Source organism: Schistocerca gregaria, chromosome 1 (genome assembly GCF_023897955.1).
Source record: "Schistocerca gregaria isolate iqSchGreg1 chromosome 1, iqSchGreg1.2, whole genome shotgun sequence".
Classification (NCBI taxonomy): domain Eukaryota; kingdom Metazoa; phylum Arthropoda; class Insecta; order Orthoptera; family Acrididae; genus Schistocerca; species Schistocerca gregaria.
In genome coordinates this window covers 894,156,208-894,176,546 of record NC_064920.1, presented here as the reverse complement: position 1 = coordinate 894,176,546, position 20,339 = coordinate 894,156,208, and the positions used below count along the sequence as shown (strand labels likewise).

The following is a 20,339-nucleotide window of genomic DNA, read 5'->3' as shown; positions in this document are numbered from 1 at the left end:
TGCCTCTCCAATGGGAACTGAAAACATTTAATCGCAAGGTCATAGGTCAACCGATTCCTCCATAGGAAAACACGTCTGATATATTCTATACGACACTGGTGACAGCATGTGCATGTTGTCGACCTACCTAACTTGTACACTTCGCGAATGGTAAAAAGGTTCTTCTACCTTTCCCGATTTCGGTTTTCTTGTGGATGTGATAATCACTCCCGAAAAAGTGATGAAAAGATAAGAGTCACATAAACTGCAACAAATGAATGCAACAGTCACGCAGTTTTCCCTGTGCTCTGTCAAAACAAATTTTTTTAATGTTTTCAAATTTTCCCGTGTGTAGACTGTCAAATCCTGCATATGTCCAAGCAAATCTGAACATGTACTGGAATGTTGGAGAGCAAAGTTGATTGTGTGTGAGTGCCTGAACTTTGATAATTATCTGAAAATAAAAAATTAAACTTTTGACTCGAGGCAAGACTTGAACCACAGATCTCTCGTTCCACAGCTGCTCACACTAACCACGGGACCACGGTGCTCCTGAGCTCACATTATCCTTGATGTTGCCTATCTTGCGCATGGACTACTCAGTTTGTATATTTTACTTATATTTTCATAGTTTCACACAACTACTTCCTGTTTTATCAATTGATCTGTGTTCAGTTTTTCAAGGCCTATCCACTGTGCCAATTTATAACTAAATTTGAGGGAGGTGCGATGGGGTGGGTGTGGGATTGAAGGGACCAGACTGCTAAGGTCATCGGTCCCTTGTTCCATGATAAAATCACACGAAATAAAAACTGTCAGTCGTTAAAAACGGAGAACTGAGACAAGGGACAACACAATACAAGAAAGACAGACAAAGACCAGACAAACGGAACTAAAATCACACCGAGTGTGAAGGTGGTTGGCCGACCATGAAAATAAGGAAAAGCCAACCACCAAATGACATTAAAACCCACAGTTTAAAACCACAGGTCAAAGGCCCAAGTCAATACAGGAAATAAAAGGACAAACTCTCAAATCATACGATAAAAACCCCCTGCCCAAATAAAACTCAACACGAGGTCCGCATAGCAGGGTATCAGGCAGCGCAAACGTCTGCCTGAGTCCTGTTAAAAGCGGGCAGTCCACCAAAATGTGGACCACCGTCAGAGCTGCCCCGCAGCGACATAGCGGTGGGTCCTCCCGGCGCAACAAATGGCCGTGCGTCAGCCACGTGTGGCCAACGCGCAGCCGGCAGAGGACGACAGAGTCCTTCCGAGAGGCCCGCATGGAGGAGCGCCACACACCGGTCGTTTCCTTCACCGCCCGAAGTTTGTTGGGCGTGGGCAGGGTGCGCCACTCGTCACCCCAGGCACCAAGCACTTTCCGGCGCAAAAGCGACAGGAGATCACACTCCATAAGGCTGTGTTCCAGAGCCGGTGAACTCACTGCCTGTTTAGCCAGCGTGTCAACCCGCTCATTGCCCGGGATGCCGACATGACCTGGGGTCCAAACAAAGACCACGGAGCGGCCGCAACGGGCAAGAGCATGGAGCGACTCGTGGATGGCCATCACCAGATGGGAACGAGGAAAGCACTGGTCAAGAGCTCGTAAACCACTCAGGGAGTCACTACAGATGACAAAGGACTCACCTGAGCGGGAGCGGATATACTCTAGGGCGCGATAGATGGCAACCAACTCGGCAGTGTATACACTGTTCCCGGGTGCCAGCGACCGTTGCTCGCAATGATACTCTAGAGTAAGAGCGTAACCAGTGCGACCAGAGACCACCGAACCGTCGGTATAGGCCACGGCAGATCCGGGAAACTCGGCAAGGAGAGAAACAAAGCGGCGGCGGAGGGCCGGAGGAGGGACCGAGTCTTTCGGACCCTGTGCCAAATCCAGCCGAATGCATGGTCGGCGCACACACCAAGGGGGCAGACGGAGATTGGCCCGGAAAACAGGCGGTAGAGGAAAAAACTCAATCCCACACAGTAGAGCCCGGATGCAAACCGCGATCGTACACCCTGACCGGGCCCGCCTGTCTGGAAGATGGACGATCGAGTGCGGGAACAGGAGACGGTAGTTGGGATGCCCTGGCAAGCTACAAACGTGGGCAGCATAAGCGGACAGAAGTCGGTCGCACCGGATCCGCAATGGAGGAACACCAGCCTCCACAAGTAAGCTGTCAACAGGGCTTGTCCGAAATGCCCCTGTGGCGAGTCGGATCCCGCAGTGATGGATGGGATCCAGCAATTGCAACGCTGATGGCGATGCCGAACCATAATCCACACACCCATAATCAAGGCGGGACTGGATCAGCGCTTGATACAGCCAGAGAAGGGTGGACCGATCGGCACCCCATCCGGTGTGGCTAAGGCAACGGAGAGCGTTTAAATGCCGCCAGCATGTTTGTTTAAGCTGCCTAATATGAGGCAGCCAAGTCAACCGGGCATCAAATACCAGTCCCAAGAACCGATGCGTCTCTACCACAGCAAGAGGTTCACCGTCAAGGTAAAGGCGTGGCTCAGGGTGAACCGTGCGACGCCAGCAGAAATGCATTACGCAGGTCTTAGCGGCCGAAAACTGGAAGCCGTGCGCTACAGCCCACGACTGCGCCTTGCGGATAGCGCCCTGCAGCTGGCGCTCAGCAACTGCAATGCCAGCGGAGCTGTAGTAGAGGCAGAAGTCGTCTGCATACAACGAAGCTGCGACTGACGATCCCACCGCCTCAGCGAGCCCATTGATCGCAATTAAAAACAGGGAGACACTGAGGACAGACCCCTGTGGGACCCCATTCTCCTGGACCTGGGAGGAACTATAGGACGCAGCAACTTGCACGCGGAAGGAACGAGACGACAAAATTCTGAATAAAAATCGGGAGCGGGCCCCTAAGACCCCACCCATGAAGTGTGGCCAGGATGTGATATCGCCAAGTCGTATCGTACACCTTCCGCATGTCGAAGAAGACGGCAACCAGATGTTGGCGGCGTGCAAAGGCTGTACGGACGGCAGACTCTAGGGAGACCAGATTATCGACAGCAGAGTGGCCTTTACGGAACCCACCCTGAGACGGAGCCAGAAGGCCTCGAGACTCGAGGAGCCAACTCAACCTCCGGCTCACCATACGTTCTAGCAACTTGCAAAGAACGTTGGTGAGGCTTATGAGGCGGTAGCTGTCCACCTCCAGCGGGTTCTTGCCAGGTTTCAACACGGGGAGGACGATGCTTTCTCGCCATTGAGACGGGAACACACCCTCAACCCAGACGCGGTTGAAAACATCTAGGAGGCGTCGCTGGCAATTCACAGAGAGGTGTTTCAGCATCTGGCTGTGAATGCGGTCTGGCCCAGGAGCCGTATCAGGGCAAGCAGATAGTGCACTCTGGAATTCCCAGTCACTGAAAGGAGCATTGTATGACTCCGCGTGGCGCGTGTGAAAGGAAAGCCTCCAACTTTCCAACCGGTCTTTCCGGGAGCGGAAGGCCAGTGGGTAATTCGTAGATGCAGAACACTGAGCAAAATGCGCTGCTAACCGGTCCGCAATCGTGTTGGAGTCAGTACACACCACTCCATTCAGCGAAAGCCCAGGGACAGAGACAGGCGGCCGATAGCCATGGAGTCGCCTAATCTTAGCCCAAACCTGCGATGCAGAGGTACGGACGCCAATGGTGGAAACATACCGTTCCCAGCACTCCTGCTTCCGTTGGCGAATAAGGCATCGGGCACGGGCACGGAGCTGTTTAAAAACGATGAGGTTCTCCAAGGACGGGTGCCGCTTATGGCGTTGAAGAGCCCGCCGGCGATCTCTAATCACCTCTGCGATCTCGGACGCCCACCAAGGCACAGTCCTCCGCCGAGGGGACCCGGATGAACAGGGAATCGCAGATGCCGCCGCAGAAACGATGCCGGTGGTGACCGACTGAACCACCGCATCAATGGTGTCAGGGGAAGGAGGTGCGATAGTGGCGAGAGAGGAGAACAAGCCCCAATCAGCCTTATTCATAGCCCATCTGGAGGGGCGTTCAGAAGAGTGACGCTGTGGTAGTGACAGAAAGATGGGGAAATGGTCACTACCACATAAGTCGTCATGGACACTCCAGTGGATGGATGGTGAAAGTCCGGGGCTGCAGATAGAAAGGTCGATGGCCGAAAATGTGCCATGGACTACGCTGAAATGTGTCGGCTCTCCCGTGTTTAAGAGGCAGAGGTCAAGCTGCGAGAGAAGAGTCTCGACATCTCTACCCCGGCCAGTAATCGCGGCGCTACCCCACAGGGGGTTATGGGCGTTAAGGTCGCCCAGTAACACAAAAGGAGGAGGCAGTTGTGCTATCAATGCAGCCAACACATGACGCGAGACATCACCATCTGGCGGAAGATACAAACTGCAGACAGTAATAGGCTGAGGCGTCCACATCCTTACAGCAACAGCCTCTAAAGGTGTGTGAAGAGGTACACATTCACTGTAGACAGAGTTAAGGATGTAGACGCAGACTCCACCAGATACCCTCTCATAAGCTGCCCGGTTCTTGTAATAACCCCGATACCCACGTAGGGCAGGGGTCCGCATTGCCGGAAACCAAGTTTCCTGTAGGGCAATGCAGAGGAAAGGGTGACTGCTGATGAGTTGGCGAAGCTCAGCAAGGTGGTGGAAAAAAGCGCTGCAGTTCCACTGGAGTATCGCTTTGTCCATGTCCGAAAAAGGCGTGAAGGGGCCGAGGAGGCAGATCACGCCACTGGGTCACCCGCTGCCACCGATGGAGGACCAGTACAATCTGCTTCCATGGTGTCTGAGGGTCCGGCGAGATCCAGGTCCTCAGCGGACGCCCGGATCTCCACCTTATCCTCGGATGCAGAGCCTGTAGGGAGCAGTGGGGTGGATGCCACCGCGTGTCCCTTGGCCTTAGAGGTCTTCTTCTTCGTCTTGTCTCTCTGGTCCTTGGGTTTCATTGGCTGGGAGGGCTCCAGCGAGTCAGTCTCCGGGACGGAGGAGGAGCGGGAAGCCCTGCAACCAGCCGCTGGTCTGCTTTTCTTCCATTGGCTGACGTCACCCTTCCCAGAGGCGGAAACCTGGGAAGGAAGGGACCCAAGGGACCCTTTCCGTGCTATTCGAGCCGGGGAAGTTTGAGGCTTCCCCAGCTTAGAAGTGGGGACTGATGTCCCCGATGGTTGGGGGGTTGCTGCTCCTGAGGCAGGTAGTGCAGGAGCAGCAGGGAGTGAAGTGCCCCCCACCATCAAGGGGGCAGGTGTAGCATTCCGGCTCTGAGAGGCGGCAGTCTGAGGGAGAGCTAATGGGGCCATAACAGTAGTAGCCGCGGCGTAAGAGGCAGTCATTCGAACAGGATGGAGGCGTTCGAACTTCTGCCTGGCCTCGGTGTATGTCAGGCGGTCCAGGGTCTTATACTCCATGATTTTGCGCTCTTTCTGGAAGATCCTGCAGTCCGGCGAGCAAGGCGAGTGGTGCTCTCCGCAGTTTACACAGATGGGAGGCGGAGCACATGGAGTATTGGGATGAGATGGGCGTTCACAATCTCGACATGTGAGGCTGGAAGTACAGCGGGAAGACATATGCCCGAACTTCCAGCACTTAAAGCACCGCATCGGGGGAGGGATATATGGCTTGACGTCACAACGATAGACCATCACCTTGACCTTCTCAGGTAAAGTATCACCCGCGAAGGCCAAGATGAAGGCACCGGTGGCAACCTGCTTATCCCTTGGACCACGATGTACGCGCCGGACGAAGTGAACACCTCGCCGCTCTAAATTGGCGCGAAGCTCGTCATCGGACTGCAATAGAAGGTCCCGATGGAATATTATGCCCTGGACCATATTAAGACTCTTATGGGGCGTGATTGTAACCAGAACATCCCCCAGCTTGTTACAATCGAGTAACCGGCGGGACTGCGCGGAGGACGCCGATTTGATCAAAACCGAGCCCGAGCGCATTTTGGACAAGCCCTCCACCTCCACGAACTTGTCCTCTAAGTGCTCGACGAAGAACTGAGGCTTCATGGATGTAAAGGATTCACCATCAGCTCTCGTACACACCAGGTAGCGGGGCGAGTATGGTTCGCTGGCATCCTTAGTCTTTCATTCCTCCCATGGTGTAGCCAGGGAGGGGAACGATTTGGGGTCATATGTAGTTGCGTTGTATTGAGCCCTGGAACGCTTAGAGACTGCTGGCGGCTGGCCGCCAGCAAGAGATGATGTACCACGCTTCATTGCGGGTCATCCGCCCTGATGCCACCTACTCCGACCAAGGGCCCTCCCCACGAGCGCCACCCAGCCTCAGCAACGACCACCTGGCAGGATGGCCATTTCCGGGAGTCCCAATGCCCCAAGGAGATAGGCATCTACTCCTTGGCATACGTGGGGAGTTAACGGCGCTGGCATCAGCAGAGCGATCCCTGTGTAGTCAGGGGGCTACAACCAACAGGGTACATGGCGGCCCCACCACAACGGACTGGCTACCGTGCTGGATTTCAGGGGATGTAGTCCAATATCGTCATTGGCGCATAAAGCGACACAGCATAGCAGACTGCAATAAACTGCACCCATGACGACAAACCTGGCTAGAGATGGTAATGCATGATGGACACATCGCTCCTTGTAAGGCGCCCTTCCCCAATCGGCTCGCTCTTCGGAAAATTTAGAAGGATGGAGGTCAAACCCGTTAGGGGATCATCTCACAAGGCCAAAACGTTTTGAGACTCCTTTTAGTCGCCTCTTACGACAGGCAGGAATACCGTGGGCCTATTCTTACCCCCGAACCCACAGGGGGGGGGGGGGGGGGGGGGGGGGGGGGGTTGCGATGGGGAGGTTCCCTTGTTATAATAGCTTTTAGTCGCACTCCATATCTCTTCAATATCCTAATCAGATCCTATGCTCCTTCTGCACCCATCTCCCTACCCCTGTGACCATCCCTGCCTATGCACCCTCCCACCACCACCTATTCCAGCCCTGTAACTGGCGAAACAGATACCATCAAAGGGAGAGCCACCTATGATATGACATGTCACATACCAACAATTATGTAAAAACTGTTTGGCCTTTTACATTACCTTGACTACAATCCAGTTATCAGTTAGGATGAATGGGCATAAGCAGAGGGTGTATACAGGCAACACACAATATCCTGTTGCAGCGGCATGCTGCACAACATGACAGACATGACATCAGTGTGTGTTTTACCACACGTGCCATGAGGATTCTTCCCCCAGACACTAGCTTCTCAGAAGGGCAAGGTCGGAACTACCACGACAACATGTTCTTGGTTCTTGCCACCAGCTTGGCCTTAATTTATGTTAATTCCTTCCATCTCAGCTTTTCTTCACAGTAACTACTTCTTTCTTCACTCCATTTTAGTTTTCTACATCTCTCATTTTCTAACCTGTATATTTATCACTGTCTCCCCTCCAAACCGTCACATAAAATGCACCTAGCTTTTCCCGCTTATTAACTCATGAACAATGTTTTAGTAGTGATCTGTGTCTTGCATATTACCTTGTCTTCCACATTTAATCTCTCTGGTTTTCAAATCTCGTCCGGTGCAGTCCCAAACAATCAGTCTTCCCTTCTCATCCCATCCGGTAAGTCTCGCTGACCCAGAGTTCTGTGTGACTTTTCTAAACTGTATCCCTTTCCCTAAACATCTCTAGTCCTTTTCCTTCGCCATCTCCATTCCCCTTCAACTCTTATGCCAGGAGAAGGAGCCAATGGCTCTGAAAGCTTGTAAAAGTTAAATCATTTTGTGTGTGTGTGTGTGTGTGTGTGTGTGTGTGTGTGTGTGTGTGTGTGTGTGTGTGCGCGCGCGTGTGTGTGGTGTGTGTGTGTGTGTGTGTGTGTGTGTGTTTGTTTTCCCCTGCCACTGCTTGGTGAGTAGATTTTTTATCTATCCATTTACCTTATATTGTCAATAACTGATTATTTTCATTGTTATATCATCATATTCTTAGATAGTTTTACTTTTGAATTCTTTGAACATTTCTTGCATTTCTTTCCTTACATTCATTCTTGCTTCATTCATCTTCTGTTTGTCAACAAGTTTTTCCACTGTGTCCCAGTACTGCGTTTGGACAATATATTTGTAAATGCCATAATTTCCTCTGGTTGTGTTCCATTTGAATACTATCACTTACAAGGAGATTCTTGCCATTCCATCCATATCAGCATCATGTCAGCACACGCACCCCCCCCCCCCCCCCCCCACACACACACACCATTTACACAACACAATCTTGTGTAACTAACTGATCTCCAAAATGGAACTGTGATTAACTACCTCCTAATTTCTATTTTTGCCTCATTTTTCAGGTAATTTTTCCACACATTCATTACAGCATACATCCAATTTGTCCACTATCTTCCCTGCAATATTATTTTATCAACATCTGTGTGGTTTTAAGTTTGCATTTCAAGTCTGCCACAGGACTCACATTCCTGGCTGCTACTGATGTTTGTGTCATGATACTTCATTCAGAGCAATTTTCCTCTCACAGAAATACCTTTAATAAATGAAAATCACTATATTGTTTATGTTCTACAGGATCCTATAGAACATAGGCAATACAGTGCTTTCCAGTGATTGCAATGTTTTTCTACCAATAACCAATGGAAGAATCAGTTAACATGAAAAATAGCTTTAACATCTTTCAATAATTTTGTTTCTTGATTTTGAAACACCTAGAAATTTCTTAAATTTTGAAATTGAGAATACTATCAGACAGCAAGATTAGTGTAATACAATAGTGTTTGAAACAAAAGTACTTAACTATTGTGCAAAGAGCACAGTGCTAAAACTAACAATATCAGTGCTAATATTTAATACTCTGAGTAATGAATGTGACCAGATACTGAAACCGAAACAATACCTGAGCAGATTGTGATACAGCTTTCTCAACAGTTTTCAACAGAAACGGTATAAAATCCAGGCCTTGCATTAAAGTATTTCCAGAAAAGCAAGCAGACATGCAGCCAATATAAGCTGTGCGAACAGGAGCAGTGGAAGTCTTCAGTCCAGGTCCTTTCTATAAGAAACCACAAGTAAAAACAAAAAAAGTATGTTAAAATTTTTTCAACTTGGTTCAAACATGAACATATCAATAACAATATCTAGAGCTCTCAACCTGGAGGTATCCACTTTCTTATTTGAAGATTTTGGCCAATTTCCCTTCAACGCCGAGTTCTTGTCAGCACTATCAGTTTCATCATTCCTGGAGTAAAAATCAGATACAGGCCAAATGTAAATTTCACACAGTACCGTCTGGCAATATTGCCATGAATGAATGGTCCAACCTCGACTCGGTTGGTCACAGTGTCTACAGCAGAAGTGCTTGCTCTAGGGCACACCGTATGAGATGACCTAAGGAAAATGAGACAGCACTGTCGAGGTGGCAATGCATTCAGCTGCAGTGAGGGTCAGAGTGCCAGAGCACTCTTCTTATTGTTCCCAAGACATCAAAGGCTCAACTATTGCACTCATTTAGCACAAGAGTTTCTTAAAGTCTGACTCACAGACTAGCAGCATTTCTGTCATCTCATCGGGAGTTGATATTGAAACAGTGACGTTAAAACTACCACTACCACTGCCACTAATGGACAAGGGACTCTTCTATATGTCTCCACATATTTATAACCTATGATTTCATACATTACTATGCCACTATCAATGCATATTTATTACTGTATTCATTTATTAGCCTTCCTGTCTCTTCTAGTTATTAGTAACATATCTATTTCCAAGAGAATCTCAGTTTATGATAGTCTGTGCATTTACGTTCTCTATATCTTTATCATTCATTACAATTAGGAGGAACATGAATACTGTATTTCTTTTCCAGGGAAGCTGGAAACTTGCTTTTGAATAAATCATTTTATTTTATCAGTGCACATAAGTTATTATTTTCTTAAACAGTTTTTCCTGTTGCTGAGCAACAATCATACAATAAGTTTTAAATGAACACACCGTCATTTGACTGTACTGTTCTTTATTTAATTACGACCCAGGTTTTGGCCTTTTATGCCATTTTCATGTAATTAAGTTTATGTCATTACATATGGCCATAAATTACGAAAAACCAGAAGCAAATTATATGATTTCATCTGTATGCTTTGATGGTTTAGTTTCTTGAGTTTCTATGTGTTAATTTAATATCTAATAGCCACAATCCTCACATTTTCATTTGCGTCGGAAAGTAAACCGATTTTGTGATGTATTACAAGTTCCTAATCAGGGCAAATTATTTAGTCTCTACCGAGTGTTTTGGTACTTTGATTTTTGAATCTCTGCATATTAATTTAATTTATTAGATACAATTCCTGCATTTTTGTCAGGGTCTAAAGTAGAGTTCCATAGCACGTGCCAATAGTACATTTATCTCGGTAGTTTAGTTTCCCACGGACCTTAGTATGGATAGGGACTGCGATTGTAGTGTGTGGATGTGAGCTGAGTCGGTGGCACTTCGCTGTAAGCTCCAGGCTGTGGAGGCTTCGGTTACACAGCTTGAAGCTGCAGTGGATGGGCACCACTGTTGTGGGCCGACCGTGGATATCTAACTGATATCTAGCATGTCTGAGTCCGCCGATCGATCCTCACCAGTGGCCTGCCTAGTTACTGCTCACACTGAGGTGACCACACACTTGTGGTCAAGAGGGAAGTCACCCTGCAGCATGGCATGTGGCAAGAGACTTCTCAGGGGGCCGCATGTAAGGCCTCCCTGGTTACGCTGACAAACAGGTTCCAGCTGCTGTCTGTGGCTAACACTGTCCCTCAGCCAGATGCAACTGCCTGTCCTGTTTCAGAGGAAACCTCTCAGCCTGCAAGATCTGGGCTATCACAGAGGGTGAGATTACTGACAGTTGGGGCCTCTAACTTTAGGTGCGTTATAGGGCACCCTTAGGTACATGGGTGGCAAGAAGGGGAAGAAAGCCAATGTGCATTCCATGGTGGAGTCATTCCAGTTGTGGAACGGGTCCTTCCAGATGCTATGAAGAGTACGGCAAACTGCAAGTGGTGACTCACTTCAGTACCAATGATGTGTGTCACTTTGGACTGGAAGAGAGCCTCTCTCGTTTTGAATGGCGAACAACAGTGGTAAAGGCTGCCAGTCTTGCTTGCAAGATGAAAGCAGAGCTGACCATTTGCAGCATAGTCGACAGGACCAATTGCGGACCTCTGGTACAGAACTTAATGGAGGGTCTGAATCAGAGGCTCAGATGGTTCAGGGGTACTCTGGCGTGGACTGGGCGTTTTTTTTGGTTAGAGGATCTCATGAAAACACAAAAAGGACTTCAGTCACAAAGGGTGCAGGCAGAACACAGGAAGAATGTAGATACAGGAATCATAGTTATAACAGTTGTAAACAGTCGTAGCTGTGCTCGGAAAGTACCAGAGCTCCTAGTGCTGATAGAAAGCACTACTGCTCAAATCGTTATAGAAACTGAACGCTGGCTAGAGACGGAGATAAGTTCAGCTGAAATTTTTGCAAAGACCCTAATAGTGTTTTGAAAGGATAGGCTAAACACAGTTGGCAGTGGTGTGTTTGGTTCTGTTAGAAAGTAGTTTATCTTGTCACAAAACTGATGTAGATAGTTTCTGTGAGTTAGTGCAGCCAGAGGTCATTCTTGGCAACCAGAATAAAATAATAATTGGATCCATTTAACGACCTCTCAATTCGGATGATACAATTGCTGAGAGGTTCAAAGAAAACTCAAGTTTTGTTTTCAAACACCTACCTGACTAATACAATTATAGTTGATGGTGACTTATTTACCATCAATATGTTGGTGAAATACATATTTAAATCTGGAGATAAGCATGAGACATCATCCAAAATTGTGCTAAATGCACTCTATGAAAATTATTTTGAGCAGTTAGTTCATGAGCCCACACGAATAGTAAATAAATGGTAGTGGAAGCACATTTGACCTCTTAGAAACAAGTAATCCTGAGCTACTAACAAACATCAAAACAAATACAGGGATTAGTGAACAAAGGGTTGCCGTAGCAAGATTGAATATTGTAACCCCCAAAACTCCTAAAATAAGTGAAAACAATTAATTATCTACAAAATTATTTAATTGGATAGATCAAAAATCTGCTCACCAAGTGTTGGAAGAACACATACTTAATAGACTGTCGTGACTGACAAGCATTAGGAGTCAGTGGCTCCTCCTTCAGGCACAAGGGTTGATGGGGAAGGAAGACAGGTGAAGGAAAGGAGGAGTCACTGGCTCTGAAAGCTTGCCATCACAACAGTCTTTTATGTGCATGTTCTGCTGCTGCTTTGTGAGTAGATTTTTTATCTATCCAATTAAATAAAATAAATGAAAGGTATACCTACTCAAAAAATCAGATAAAAATTCACTTGACGCCTTCCTCACACACAACCTCCACTCCTTCCAAATTAACAATGTAAGTGTAGATCAGATATAACTTGAATTCGAAGATACATTATTGGCAGCAATCAGAACACCGCTGCAGAAACAACAACAAAACGTGCCAAATTTAAACAGGTGCACAATCTCCAAGACCAGCAATCTTTTACAGAAGCATAGACTTCAATGTGAGATGCACAGCAAAATTTTGTCTCAAAACCTTCCATGTAGGTCATTGTAAACAGCCACAGAGCTAACAAGGTACAAGTTCTGCTTGTACACGTACATCACTACCATCAGCCGTTGACACCTACTGCTGGATAAAGGCTGTCTCTAGACTTTTTCATGTGGTATTGTCTTCACCAATATTCACCCCCTTTATTCCCACTTATTTTACAAACTAACTTTTTATATCTTGGAATCTGGTACAGAATTTCCTTGAGCCCATCTACCACCCATCCACCTTGACCTCATTCAATTTTTACTACATTCATACTTACGTCTTGCAGTGCAACATATCATTTGGTTCAGTGATGTTTTACTCAACATCTGCCTACCTGATGGTTCACAGATGAAAGTATTTCTTTTTATTAGTTAAATAATTTAAGATCATCAATTAATTGGAAGTTTTATTACTGTTTGAGCACATAAACTGGTATGGATTGACACCATATGTCTTCAAGGTGGGATGACTGTAGCTTACTAAGCATTGTGGAACCCGCAGACTTTACAATTATTCCACACTACAATGTTCCGGCTTGGAGAAGAGGAGCACGCCGTTGAATAAAGGGAATGCTATGACAATGAAGTTTATGTCACAGAAAACATACCATGCTTAGTTATCTGTCAACGGGTAAAGAACTGTCATTTATCACTCTCAGCATATTACTTTTGATGTTATATCAAACACTGACCATTCATTGTACATGCAGAGTTTTCTTATATGCATCAATTTTAACACAGGGGCAATATAACTGTGCTTAAGAAGTGCTTTCTACTATTTAATGGAAAGTTAAAAGTTTATCTAATCATCCAGATTCTAACAAACAACAGCAACAGAGAACAGGTCCACATTAATATGATCTATATGATTAATATAACGATTTATTAAAGATGTAGCAGCATAGAATGGACAATTTCAATCATCACAACCTGAAAACACACATTTGCTGCCAGTCCAGTCTGATCTCAGAGATAATTTTCGTTTTACTTTGTCTCCCAGTAATTCTTATCATGTGTGGATGTAGTACAAATACATAAATAAAAATATGTGCAATTGAAAGCTTAGTTCCAAATACTCTCATTTGGCTTAATAAAAGCACTCCAGTTCAGTTTTAAAAAAACTTCTGCTTATTTATTTTGCTGTCCATGCAGTCTTACTCTTCAACTACACTAAATTTAAAATTTCATCAACTGCTTCTTGTCTTGTTGATGTGTAGAATTCGCTTCATAATTCGTTAATTATACATTATTTTAGTCTTGCTGCGATTGAATTTCAGACTTTCTTTCAAATCTTGTTTTATTAAGTTCTTTCCTTTGTTGTTAACATTTATCTGTACTAGTCAATCGGTGTCACATCTTTAGCAAAAAAGTCTCACGTTTGAACAACATATTTTCTCTCTTCATTTTCCTAGTTTAAGTGTTTCACAACTTCACCAAGGACTATTGATAATAGGTTTAGTGTTATGGACTCTACTACACCGATTTCTATCAACTTTGAATTTCTCACAATCCTGTTCAGTCTAACGGTAACAGCAGAACTTGCATATACACAACGATGAGCCAAAACATTGTGACCACCTGCTTAATAGCTTTGTTTGTCTGTCTTTGGAACAAAATCACTGACTCTGCATATCATGAATCCAACAGTTTGTTGATAGGTATGTGGATGGTTTATGGCAATCGAAGTCTATGCACAGATCACGTAATTCGCATAAATCAGGGGCCACTAATTTGCGTACATGATGATGGCACCTAACGGTGACCCAGATGGGTTCCATAGGTTTCACATCGGGTGAACTCTGCCACTGAGACATCAATGTGAATTCATTATAATGCTCCTCAAAATAACGGCACATTTCGAGCTGCTGTTTACCTTGATGACAGCATTAGTGCAGACGACCATCGACCTCGTGTACCAAAAATGTGATTCAACCAAAGAGCCAACACGCTTCCACTAATTGACAGGCAAATCTCAGTTGTCCCATGACCACTGCAATTGCAACTGAGGATGTCATTGGGTCAACATGTGAACATGTAGGGGTGGTCTGCTGTGGAGCTCCGTATTCAATAATGTACAATGAACGGTGTGCTCCGCAACACTTGTGTGTGCACCAGCATTGTGCTCTTTTGGCAGAGATGCAACAGATCACAACTTACCCTATTTTACAGAACAGACAAGCCTCCGAACCACTCATTCTGTGAAAAGTCATGGATGTCCGACCATTTAGCACTTAGTGGTAGTTTCACTGTCCTGCTGCATCTTTGCACAACAGTAGCACGTCGACATTTGGCCAGCTTCACTGTTGTCAAGATAATCATTCACAAGTGCTGTACAATAATAATGTGTCCTTTATCAAATTCGCTTATCTCAAGTGCTCTCTCTATTCGGAGCCCACAGCTTTGCTAGGGTGGTCCCCCACCCATGACTACTCTGTTTGCATACTCTTGTTACCATGTCACGTGCCAGCAATGCCACAAGACGGCATTCAACAATGCAGCTGGGAGTGGTCATAATGTTTTGGCTTATCCTTGCACATTTACCTGTATGCCAACATAGGGTAAATAGATGCTTTATTTCTTCACAACACTAGCAAAGATTTTTTTGGAACGGAGTCAGAACCTTTCGTGAACTTATGGATTTTAGATTAAATGTCAATTCAAACTCATCACTTCACTGTTATATGGCAACTTGTTACTTATCTCATAACAATCTCGCTTAAGAAATTCAAGAAGTAGATGAAAAGAACCTTACTGAAGGAATGAATTCTATAAAGCGAACTGCAGAAAATACCAGTTTTCATTTTGGTAGGAAATTTACAGATTTTTGTAATATCCCATTAAATAACTTTATACCACAAAAGAAAGCAGAAATGTCCAAAGAGACTTATTAGAAATTTATGATTTATAACCAAGACACAATCAAATGGGTCACTGGCTGTGGTGTACATGTATTGGGTGTCCCTTAAGTCTTTTCTTGATTACAAACATTCTTAAGGCATTTGACACACAGATAAATACTTTTCATCTTGAATTGCATGTGACACGTTTAAGTTTTTGTGTACATACATACTTACTGCTACTTTGACAACATTATGAGAAGGATAGATTGCTACCCACCGCATAGTGGGGACACTGAGTCACAAATGGGGGGTGAGGGGGCAGGGTCGGGTGGGGGAGGGGGAAGGCGGAAAAGGACTGCTAAAAAAAAAAGAAGAAAAAAAAAGAGAACATTAAGCCAAAAGGCATTCTTCTAAGGTAGAAAAACACACACACACACACACACACACACACACACACACACACACACACACACACACACTTACTGTGTCTGGCCGCCAAAGCGAACTACAAGCAATTGCACATGATAGGAGAAGCAATCTGGATGATAGGGTTAAACAGGTGGTTGGGGCGGCGAGTGGGAGTGATGGTAGGGTAGGGGACAGTAAAGTGCTGCTTGTAAGAGCATACAGGAATGTGGTGTGGACAGGGTAGGGCAACTAGGTGCTCTCGGTAGTTTTTATTGGGGGGGGGGGGGGGGGGGGGATGAAAAGGAGAGATGAAGAGGATGGGAATAAAAGCTAACATTATAGTGGGAACAGAGAAGGGTATAGGTGGGTGAAGGACAGGAATGAACAAAGGTTGAGGCTGGAGCATTGTGAAAACATAGCATACAGTGCACGAAGAGGACCCACCTGCACGAATCAGAAAAGGTGGTTTTGGTAGGAGCGATCCAGATGGCGCAGGAAGTGAAGCAATCACTGAAGAGAAGAATGTTATGTTGGTCTGTGTGCCCATTAACTGGGTGAGCCAGCTAACTCTTGGCCATAGTTCACCTCTATGTAAGACCTGTCCCATACATCCTCCCACCACCACTTACTTCAGTTCCTGTGACAAGCATTACCTATCCAGGACTGCCTGTGAAACCACACTTGTGATCTGCAAGCTAAGCTGCAACCACTGTACTGCGATCTGCATGGGTGTGACAACTAACTACATGTCTGTCTACTTGATTGGCCACCAACAAACTGTGGCCAAGAGACTGATGGCCCAACCGGTTGCTTAGCACACTGGCCTACACCAACATCCTTCACTTCAATGACTGCTTCACAGTGTGTGCTATCGATCCCTCCTACCAACACCGATTTTTACGAACTGCACAGGTGGGCACTCTACCTGCGCTATATCTTACATTTTCACAACCCCTCTGCCTTCAACCTTTGTTAGTATCTGTCTTTCAGCCACCTACCCCCTTCTCTGCCCCCATTCCAACATTACACAGCATTCTTTCCACCAATACTCCACTGGTCTTTATTCCCTTTCTTTATGGCTCTCCTTTTCCACTTTTCTATTCTCACTCCCTACCCCCCTGCTCCCCAAACTCCCAACTGCACCTAGCTGCCCTGCCCTGTCCCCACCACATCCCTGTATGTTCCCAAAAGCAGCACTTTACCATTCCTTACCCATACCCTGCCATCCCTGCCCCTCCCTGCCCCAACCTCCTCCTTACCCCATCACTCAGATTGTTTCTCCCATCATACACAGTTGTTCACAGTCCATCATCGGTGGTCAGTGACATCAGGAGGAAGTGCAATGTGTACTCTGGTATCATGAGAGACAGTCACCAAAAACAATCCAGAGAAAATTCCAGAAGGCATACCATTGACTGCCACCGGATAGTAAAGGCATCAAGAAGTGGTATGTGAAGTTTAAGGAAGCAGGGAGTGTATGTGATCTCTTAAGAACATGAAAGCCTGGATATTTAGTGCAGACAATTCAGATAATGAAAGACATCTTCATAGCATGTCACAGGAATTCAGTCCCCCGATCCTCACATGAATTGCAGATTCCGAAGACATTGGTGAATTCAATCCAATTCAAACAACTTCTTTTCCATGCATACAAAGGCTATATCATGTAGTCCTTGGAACTCATGGTTTACAGTGCCCATTATGTCTTTACTGCTGGCATGTTGGCTAAGACTGAGGAAGATGATGACTATCTGAAGCGTGTCCTTTTCTCGAGGCCAAAATTCAAGTGGACTGTTTTTGGTGACTGTGTCTCTTGTTACCAGAGAGCACATTGGACTTTCCACTGGCTTGATATATGTTGCTTGTAACTGGTGGCAGGTTCTGTTGTCACAAACAAAGTGACAGTAAGTATGTATGCACACAAAACTTTAATATGTCATATGCAATTCAAGATAAAAAGTACTTATCTGCGTGTCATTTTATGCCTTATGAATGTTTGTAATCACAGAAAGATGTATGGGTCAACCAATTAAAATATGCCTAGATGTGACAGGTGGGCTCTGCATGTGTCAATGTAAAGACAAAAATAAATGTTCCTGGGAGGATGTGATATTTTAAAACGAGATGTTTGTAAATTTAGGGTACTCAGTAGTGAGGATGACGTTGCATGTGTAAACTTAGGGTACTCAGTGGTGAGGTTAATGGTGCATTTGCTATAACAGTTCCAAGATAAATAAGGTTACAATGCATACAATATACAGCATAAAAACAAATTCAGTCAAAACTGCATTCACACTTCCTCATTTTCACCAGCAAAGTCACACATTGTGATTTAAACTTTAAAAATGCACATGTTTGGAAAGCTGAATTAAAACAACTAAAATAGGTACCTAATGGACTGCATCTCTTCAATTTTCTTCATACTTATGGAGATTTGAAGGTCAATTTCCTGCATCAATATGATGCATCACCGAAAAATACTCAAAAAATCAATGCTGAAGATTTCTGAACACTATTAAGTACTAAAAAAATACTGAACTTCTAACATAGCCACCTGCAGCTGAGTGTGGTAGATCGGTAACTGGGAAGTAGCTTGTTAAATTCTTGCTAAAGGCAACCCTTTTTTTTATTGTATCATCAAATTGAAATGTTAATTAACAAAATTTTAATCACAGTTTTCAATGAAAATAACATCTTTTTATTTTAATACTAATTGCATCAAATTGTAAAATCTCATAGATCTCTACTGCAGTGTCCTGTGTACAGATAAAGGACAATTGGGGGAAATGCTCTGCTGTGAAAAAGGATTCCATTCAAGTATATTCATTTGACATTTGCGTGTGATCACTGATAACTACATATGACACTTAGTGGTTCTACGGTATTTCTTAGCATTACACATTTCTTAAATAGAAAGAAATGTAGTACAAAGTAACCATTCTATATCAATGGAACAGAAAATTTTTCGTTTTTTCCGCTTTTAGAAACTTTCCGGTATTTCTCTAATGAAAATGAGAGAAATACAAGGAGACGAGATGCTGAAGACACTCAAGCCATTATTCAATTAATTTTATTACACTCATTACAAAGTAACACTAAAAAAAGTACGGTACTCTAAAGCTACTGAAGAAGGCAATGTGAATTAAAAATAAATTATTTAAAATAATTTCTCACCTTCAACCAATCTATAACTTTCTGAGGCACTTCATTACTGAACTTTAAGCACCAAAGGGAAAACATATCCAGTGCATGAATTAATGTTTTCTCATGGACTGAAAGAAAAGTGAATCATACAGAATTTTCAAAAATCACACAATGATGTTTAATACATAAATAAAATACAATACAGTAATATGCAAACCTTCTACATCCAAAACTTTTATAAAATGATCTGCTGCTTGTGACGCTAAAAGCTGGACGCTGCTTCCTGTAACTGCATTGTAACTAAGGTTGCCAGCACCCTGAAAGAAATAATTTACATTTTTCTATAAACAGTCATGATTAGAAACAAACTTTTAAAAACTCAATATCACTAGCAAGGTAGGTAGTCTAAGATGAAAAGAGCATGGAGGCCATTTGTTAGAACAATGACAGATAAAGATGACAGGGGAGGCATATGAGAAAGCAGCACGTCAAAGACGGTACATTCATGAGCACTATGCCAGCTTCCAGCTTCATTCCAGAGATGACAACAACACACTAGAACGTAAAGCTGGATTAAGAGGAAGAGAAATGAAAAGCAGAATAAAGTGATGTGATTAAGAACAGAGGGGAATACTTGGAAGAAACCAACCCAGACATGTGTGAGTAGAACTCGTACACTGAGGGTTCCTTACAAACTTAATTCTGTATATGGATAGTTCACCTACAGGTTTTGATGAGTGAGTTTGCAAATATCAAACCCCAGGGGAGAATGCAATTCAGTTGCTCCAGTCTTGGGTGGTACTGAGCTACGAAGGAAGTGTTCCTCTGTGGCCGGACTGTGGGACTCGGGGCAGGGGGGACTGGAAAGATGAGGCACGGCAGATTATCAGATTATGTTTTTGTACAAGGTTGGGAGGATAATTACAGTCAGTGAAAGCTTCAGTGAGACCCTCGGCATATGCTGAGGAGGACTGCTTGTCACTACAGATGCGACAACCAGAGGTGGCTAGGCTCTATGGAAGGGACTTCTTGGTATGGAATGGGTGGCAGCTGTCGAATTGGAGGTACTGCTGGTGGTTAGTAGGTTTGACATGGACGAAGGTTCTGATGTAGCTATCTCCGAGGTCGAGGTCAACATCTAGGAAGGTATGCTAAACTGCCTGAGAAGAGGAGAACAGACACAAAACAACTGCCGACTTCGGGGATAACCAGTATCCAGCCACCAAGCAAACACTATACCAGGCTGCTCCAACTGGACAGTCATAGATACAGGTCGGCAAACTGTGCCAGGGTGTATACATGGACAAGAGGGGAGGGGAGGGGGGGGGGGAAGGATTTTTCCTGGATATCCCAGTTAAAAATACACTTTCTCTT

General features: G+C 45.0%; 1 protein-coding gene across 1 annotated transcript in view; it reads right to left on the bottom strand.

Moving 5' to 3' along the window:
* The window catches only part of LOC126273901 (eIF-2-alpha kinase activator GCN1), a 225,651-nt gene that overhangs the window by 167,288 nt on the left and 38,024 nt on the right, over positions 1–20,339 (bottom strand). Inside the window, exons 7-9 of the mRNA XM_049977066.1 lie at positions 19,183–19,282; positions 18,996–19,093; positions 8,847–9,002 (exon numbers count right to left, since the gene is read on the bottom strand). Of these exons, the coding sequence (XP_049833023.1) occupies positions 8,847–9,002; positions 18,996–19,093; positions 19,183–19,282 (354 nt within the window). The remainder of the gene's footprint in view (positions 1–8,846; positions 9,003–18,995; positions 19,094–19,182; positions 19,283–20,339) is intronic.